General features: G+C 54.0%; 1 protein-coding gene across 1 annotated transcript in view; it reads left to right on the forward strand.

Annotated features, from left to right (window-relative positions):
- The window catches only part of LOC116459102 (cadherin-23), a 317,512-nt gene that overhangs the window by 285,999 nt on the left and 23,853 nt on the right, over positions 1–7,660 (forward strand). The window contains exons 17-18 of the mRNA XM_058436324.1: positions 1,637–1,764; positions 6,798–6,870. Coding sequence (XP_058292307.1) covers positions 1,637–1,764; positions 6,798–6,870 — 201 coding nt within the window. The remainder of the gene's footprint in view (positions 1–1,636; positions 1,765–6,797; positions 6,871–7,660) is intronic.

A 7,660-nucleotide genomic window follows, 5' to 3' on the forward strand; every position in this document is an offset into this window, starting at 1 on the left:
TTTTTTTTTTTTTTTTTTTTTTTGAGACAGTTTTACTCTGTCGCCCAGGCTGGAGTGCTGTGGCTCGATCTCGGCTCATTGCAACCTCCACCTTCTGGGTTCATACGATTCTCCAGCCTCAGCCTCCCGAGTAGCTGGGATTACAGTCGTGCCACCACGCCCAGCCAATTTTTGTATTTTTAGTAGAGATGGGGTTTTGCTAATGTTGGCCAGGCTGGTCTTGAACTCCTAACCTCAAGCCATCCTCCCGCCTCAGCCTCCCAAAGTGCTGGGATTACAGGTGTGAGCCACCGTGCCTGGCCCATCCCTCTTTCAAAAACTTAAAAGTTCTATGCTTCTGCCTGCCCCATACCTCACCCTCCTCTCAACTAGAAGAATCCCCCTTAGATTTTATATTACTAAAGCAATAATCTTGTTTCCCTTTTCCAAATAGAAAGTTGTAATTTAATATTGTTGTAATGCCTTCTAAGACCTCCCATGCCCCCCACTCCCAAGCCAATATGCCTTCCCTCCCCAATTGAGAATCAATGGCTTAGCACAAACAAGTACTAATGGAGAGATTTCAGGCATGTGCAGTGGTAGGGATATTTCAGGGCACAGGCATCTATCTTAGCTCCCTGCAAATCCTGCCTCTCACCCTCGATCTGCCTTTGGCATTAGGGTTCTTCGCCCACCTCTAAACAGAGTTCTGTTGAAGGTAAGGTCTGCAGCACCTAACCCCGAGTACCTCCCCATGGGGTCTAAACAGTGTCCAGAGTAGGTGACTGGATGGGGATGAAGAGCCCATAGCATAAAGTGGGGAGGAAATGGAGGGAAGAGAAGAGAGAGAGAGAGACACCAGGGGCAGTAGCTCATGCCTGTAATCCTAGCACTTGGGGAGGCCGAGCCTGGAGGATTGCTTGAAGCAGAAGTTCGAGACCAGCCTAGGCAACACAGCCAGACTCTGCTTCTACAAAGAAATTTTTTTAAATAAAAATAAATAAAGGAGAAAGGAGGGAAGATTAGAGAATTAGGGCTAGAGGAGACCGAGGAGGGTCCTGCCTTCTGCACCCCACTGCCTGGTCCTCCCTGGCATCCCCAGTGCTGGGCAACAACTGGGGAACTCTGCGCTTACCTGGAGAGAGGAGTAGTGACAGGGAGGGCTAGAGGGCCCAAGGCATGACCCTGTCCTTTGAGCAGCTTCCAGATTGATGGGGGAAAATCCATAAATTGCCAGATGAGTGAGTGAGACAGACAGACAGACAGAGAGACAAGCAGGCAGGAGCACCTACTAAAAAAGAGCCTGGGTTCTGGATTCAGCCAAACCTGGGCTCATCTCCCCACTCTATTAAGTTGAGAGCTGTGTGACCTTGGGCAAGTTACTGAACATCTCTGAGCTTGGTTTCTTCATCTGTAAAAGTGGGGCTCACCTTACCACCAAACCAGCTATCACCTGTTGGGCTCAGCACAGGGTCTGGCACATTTCAGGCCGTCAGGAAACCTCAGTAGAGGTAGTGAGGCTCCAGGTGTTCAGAAAACAAGCCAGAGCTGGCCTGGGCCATGCCAGCCATACCTTCTCTGCCCAAAGGGGACTCCTGGCTGGACGGGCATCTCAAGTCTGCTTACAGAGGGATCTGGCCTGTTCCTGTCATTGCAGTGATCAGCGTCAGTCGCCCCCTGGATTATGAACAGATATCCAATGGGCTGATTTATCTGACGGTCATGGCCAAGGATGCCGGCAACCCCCCTCTCAACAGCACTGTCCCTGTCACCATCGAGGTGTTTGTAAGTACCCAGGGCCACTGGCCTTGCCCTTCCAGTGTAAGGGGTGGTGAGTGCTTCCTGTGAACCCAGTAGTGTAGGACTGTGGCCCCCACCTCCTTGGCTGTCCCTGCACCTTGGGGAGTTACCCAGCCATCTGTCCCAAAGCCTGTCCCTAGCAAGCCTCTCCACTGCTGCGACAACTTCACTGCCTTCCCGCTTGGCCAGGGAAGGCCCAGGGCCCTGGTACTCAGGAAGAGACGCGTTGTCTGCTCTGACTTCACTGGGAGCCTCAGGACACCCTCGGAGGGGAGCAGGAGGTGGGAGTCAAGTGACGAGGAAATGGCCCGGGCTTCCTTCATTTATGGCTGCATTCCGTGAAGAACAGAAGAATGACCGGAAGGTCATCTTCTCCCTTCTCTCTCTCTCTCTATCCTGCTCTTCCTTTTTTTCTTGCCTTTTCCACTCCTCTGAAGATCTAAAGCGGTCTGAAACCAAGCCACAGTTTCTCCGACATGAATATCAAGCACACCTTAGTGCTTTCTGTGTCTGAAATTATCAGTTGCTGAATCCATCTCCACGCTGGTTCATTTGCCCCATGCCACACGGGGATGCAGAGCGTGGTGTGACAGCGGGACCAACGGGCCCCTCCACATGGAGACCTCCACACACACACCTGTGCGCACACCGCCTGCCCCCCTCCCCATCTGTGGGAGACAGCGAACGCGTGTTGATGGAAGAGTTAGTGCATTATCGGCTCCGGGAGAATTAGATCAGATTGTCAGGTTTGGAGATGCGCTGTGATTTCACATAAGCTTGGGGAAATCTCACCCTGGAGCAGACATGCTGGAGAGCCTTCCTGTCACAGCCAGCTTCACCAGCAGCCTCTGCCACTGCCCACACCGGGCCTTAACAAGCTCTGTCTTCCCAACCCGAGGCTGAAGCTCCAGGGCCAGCTCCCAAGCAGAAAGGCCGTTGTCTGGGCCAGGGACCCTATTTGCTTGCTGAATAGGATGGAGCTGGAAGTGATGGGAAAGTCAAAGTGATGCCTGATGGGAGAGCCTTCCAGTTGGGCACGTAGGAGCAGAATTTAGGGGTGGCCAGGAGGATGAGGCTATACAGAACCAGGATAGCAAAGGGAAGGGCAGAGAGTTGGGGCCTGGCTTCTTGAGTCTTTGTGCCTAGCACCTCAGACTTCAGGGAGTGTTAGGGGAAGGAAGACAGGGACCAGGAGATCTTCAGAAACTTAAAACCAACCTGGGCCGGGCGCAATAATCCCAGCACCCTGGGAGGCTGAGGCAGGTGGATCACAAGGTCAGGAGCTTGAGACTAACCTGGCCAACATGGTGAAACTCCATCTCTACTAAAAGTACAAAAATTTGCCGGGCATCGTGGCAGGTGCCTGTAATCCCAGCTACTCGGGAGGCTGAGGCAGGAGAATCATTTGAACCCAAGAGGCGGAGGTTGCAGTGAGCCGAGATCGCACCATTGCACTTCAGCCTGGGCAACAAGAGCAAAACCTCATCTCAAAAAAAAAAAAAAAAAATAGCCTGACTCGAACCTGTAACCTCCCACCTAGAAACACCGAATGTAGGGAACGAGAATGCATTCCCTGGCAGTCATGATCATGGGCTGGCACTCTTTACCCCATGGCCCGACCCTGACCACATCACCTAAACCTGGCCTTAGTTTCCCAGACTTGACCACAGCCCCCAAGCCTCCTCTAATCCTAGCTGCACTCACAACCCTGACCAACCCACCCAGAGCTTTCAACCAGCCAGGATGCTACTCTGCACAAGGAGGCAGTGAATTCTGTGCTGGGCCCCCAGTAACACAGGAAGGTGAATGTGCAGCCTGCTCCACACCCCAAGGAGACACCAAGTGGAAAGAGGGGTATGGCTGTGGAAAGAGGGGTGTGGCTGTGGAGGCACATGGGTTTGAAACCTGGCTCTGCTACCCTCTTGCTGTGTGACCTGGGTCTCTGAAACAACTTCCTCATCTGCAAAATGGTGGTAATCGTGGTACCTGCCTCATGATATTTTTGTGAGGCTGAAATGGGATTGTGCAGGTGGTACCTGGCACCTGGAATGTTGGCTGTCATTACAGCGATAAGACGGCCATGCATAGCAGCAGCCACACCCATGCCCCAGCCTGTCACTAGTGCAAATGGGAGTTCCCGTGAGTGGGCTGAGGCAGAGAGGGAGCCGTTCAGGCTTTGGGGAGTGGATGCTGGAGAGGGTAAGAGTAAGGGAGGTCTAGGGAAATAAGTTAAGTGTTCTGGCTAGCCCGGGGCTGGACAGGCCTAAGTAGCAAAATGTAAACTAAAATGTGCTGAGCTCCAGCAATGTGCCAGGCAGGTCCTTTCACATGACCCAGCCCCTTTCAGTCCCACTTTACAGATGGGGAGGCTGAGGCTCAGGGAGGACCCAGGCTCACCAGTGCCTTTCTTCCTTACTGGCAGAGCTGGGACTTGAACTCTGACCTGAATGACTGCTATGTTGACATGCTTTCCACCACAGCCACAGGCCTGGAACCTTGGTCATCGCTATCCACATATGACTGAGACCAGTGCTTCTCAAAGTTCCCTGGGCCCTGGAATTCCCTGGGGATTTCATTAAAAGGCAGATTCGTATTTAGTGGGTGAGAGGCAGGGCTGGGATTCTGCGTGTCCTCCCACACAGCTCCCGTGTGATGTGGATGCTTCTGGTCAGGGGACAACACTTTGAGGAGCAAGGCCTTCAGAGACCCGCCCTCATGAGATTTTGAAACCCATGCTCTGCTCCAAACCCCAGACCCATCCCAACCTGTAGCTCAGCTAAGGCAGGGACTGAAGCATCTCGTTGTGCCTTGGCCCCCCTCAAAGGGGCCAGGGCGTGCAGAGAGAGGAAGGTGAAGGGACTGAACTCACTTTTTGTCCCTGAAAATAAAAGTGTGACCCGCAGCCTCCCTCCCTGGGACCACAGAGGAGGTGGGTGGGGGTAAGAACCCACCTCACTTTGCACTTGGCAAACCAGGGTGTGCCCTGGCATGAAACCACAGTGGCCTAGTAGAAGGGGCCCCATTTTCAAATTCCCTCAAAGCCATCCCTGGGACCAGCAGGGGCCCTGCACTTCCCTTCTGAGTACGCCCTGGCCCTGGGGCAGCCAGAGAGTCTGGCAACAAAGACAGGTGCCACCTTGGCTATGAGTGAACATTGTCTCTCAAGCAGGGCCTCTGGATGGCACAGTCACTTGTATCTGAGGACCACACTTGAAAAGGTCACCGCCTTCAGGCTGATTTTGCACGTGGCTGGTTTTTAAGTAGCTGTCACTCGGCTAAGCGGCCTCCTCCCTCCACCAAATTCCCAACTGGAATTTAAAAACCCAGCAGCAATGAAGTCGTTGATGGCAGCATTTCCTGCACAGGTTGGGGGTGGGGAGAGGCAGATGGAAACCACAGGGCTCCAGGAGGAGGAGGGGCCGGAGGGGCCAGGTGATTCTTTTTCATCCACTGCTTGTTGGTTTTTAATAAAGAAGTCAAACTCGGTTTGTAGATTTCCCATTAGGGGACAATAAGCTTTTGTAGAGCGAGCCGCTGAATTAGAACTAATAGTGAATGCAGCGCCAAGATCCGGGGAAATATCACCGCTAATAAGTTTCTGCCTCATGCTCTGTCACTGACATTCTCCTCACCGTTTCATGCAGCCAAGCAGAAGCTTAAATGTATAAGTATATGGGGCACTCTCACCCGCACCAGGGACAGGGGAGATACCCAGGCACGCAGCTGGGGCATTGGACATCAGGGGAATCCTGAGACTGCTGGGTATCTGGGGAGAGGGGCAGGTCAGCGTGAGCCAGGGTGCCATCCAGAGCCAAGGGGCAGATTGGAGAAAGGATCACTCCTTTCTGGGCACGCACAATCTTAGCAGGCTGAGATTCTCTGATGTCCCAAGGGGTGTGCAGCCAGATAGCATGCCCCCATCTTTCATGGCTGCTCTGTCAGCAGCAACTCCAGCAAAGGGGGCTTCATACAGGATCCTTTCCCTCTAAGAGCTCTCAGTTCCATGAGAAGCCAGGCCCTCTCATGGAACTCCTATTTGCACTAGCAAATGAACAGGAACTGCCAAAGACTGTAGCATAAAGACTGCCCAATGGTGCCGGGACTCAGCCTGACTCCTGAGCTCTGCACTGGACTCTTGGGAAAGGGGAGAAGGTCACGAGCCAAGTGGGATGGGGAGGCTTCCTCTGGGAGGGAAGCAGGGAGGAATTCTTGTTGGGGGATTGCAAGAGTGGCCGGTGAGGATAAGAGTATTAAAGGGCAGTAAAGTCTGTTCTAATTGAAGAGGAAGGGCCGCAGTGTAGAGGAGTTGGGGGGTGCGTAGCAGGAGGCAGAAGTTGCCCACCCTACCCTGCCAGGCTCAGCCCCACAGCCAAGCACCGTCCTCTGGCTACTGGCGAAGGCTGGGCTGGAAGAGATATTGCTTTAGAACTGACAGGGGTGGGGCTCAGGGCCAGGGGTGGCCCAGGGGCTGGAAGAGCCTTGGTTCTTGTGTGCAAGGAGGAATCTAGCTGTACCTGCCAGCAGCCAGCCCAGAGTTAGGGCTCTGGGAACCACCTGACCCTGACCTGCCACTGCATACTTCAGTATCTTTGAGGAGAGTCCTAGAAGCTTTTGTCATCATCTTGGTGGACCTACGCAGGGGTCCAAGTGGACATCCCCAGCATGGGAGCTGGGAGTGTGAGTGCTGGAGTGAGCTTGGGGCTCAGCTGGAGGACCAGCAGGGGAGCTGGCAGCTGTCGGCAGTCCCAGCTGCTGCCGGCACACTCCTTCTCCCTGGGCCTCCCCATCCCTTCCTGAGGTCTGCATGTTTCCCCAAGGCTGCTCCTACCTCCTAGAACCGTAGCCTGCCAGAGGGTTACCTGACTGCCTGCTGACACCTCACCTGGCTCTGGTTATACGGAGAGGCCAGAGCTCTTTAGGGCCAGGCAGGCCTAGCCTGACTCCTTGGTGCCTGCCTTAGACATCTGGCCAGCCCACCTGCCTCCCTGGCTCCTGCAACCTGTCTGTTTTCCTTCCAGGATGAGAACGACAACCCTCCCACCTTCAGCAAGCCTGCCTACTTCGTCTCCGTGGTGGAGAACATCATGGCAGGTACAGGCTCAGGTCGGGGGATGGGGGGCACATGAAGGTAGGCAGCCAGCAGTCACGGCACCCAGGATGTGCAGCCCCTGGCTCTGCACACAAATTCTGGAAGGTCCATGGCCTTCCCTTTCCCCGGCCAAGCTCCTTGGCAAATTGGGGAGCCTTTGGAAACATGTAGTTACCCGTCGGCTAACAGCTAGTTACAGAGCACCTACTATGTGCAGGTGCTGTGCTGGGCACTTGGTTCCCGCTCTCCTCTAACTATAGTCTAGTGGGGAAAGAATAATGATCCATGATTAATTAAGCAATCTTGATTAAACAGTCTCAAGTGTGCAGAGGGCTCTGAGACTACAGCACTGTGAGGCAGGTCCCAGGGGCCATGATTTCAGAGGGGTGGCCTTACAGCGGGACATGTGTTCCTATGTGAGGATGCGATTAGAGGCTAATCTCTGGGCCAGGCTCAGGTTGCAGGGCTCAGCTTGCAGACCCAGCACCACCAGCTCCACACTCAGGTTCCAGGGGATCTGTTCTGCCCTTGGGGCAGGCTGGCAGCTTTGCCCTTACCCTCAGAGCAAATGATCCTTGCAACGAAAATGCCCATGTCAGGAACTGCTGCAGTGACTGAAGGAGATGGGAAGGCTGGAATCAGGGACAGTTGAGTCAGAGATGCTGGAGTCATGGATGGTGGAGTCAGGGACATTCGAGTTCAAGACACTGGAGTCAGGGATGGTGGAGTCAGGGATGGTGGAGTCAGGGGTGGTGGAGTCAGGGATGGTGGAGTCAGGGATGGTGGAGTCAA

The sequence above is a fragment of the Hylobates moloch genome, unplaced genomic scaffold (genome assembly GCF_009828535.3).
Source record: "Hylobates moloch isolate HMO894 unplaced genomic scaffold, HMol_V3 SCAFFOLD_3, whole genome shotgun sequence".
Taxonomy (NCBI): Eukaryota; Metazoa; Chordata; class Mammalia; order Primates; family Hylobatidae; genus Hylobates; species Hylobates moloch.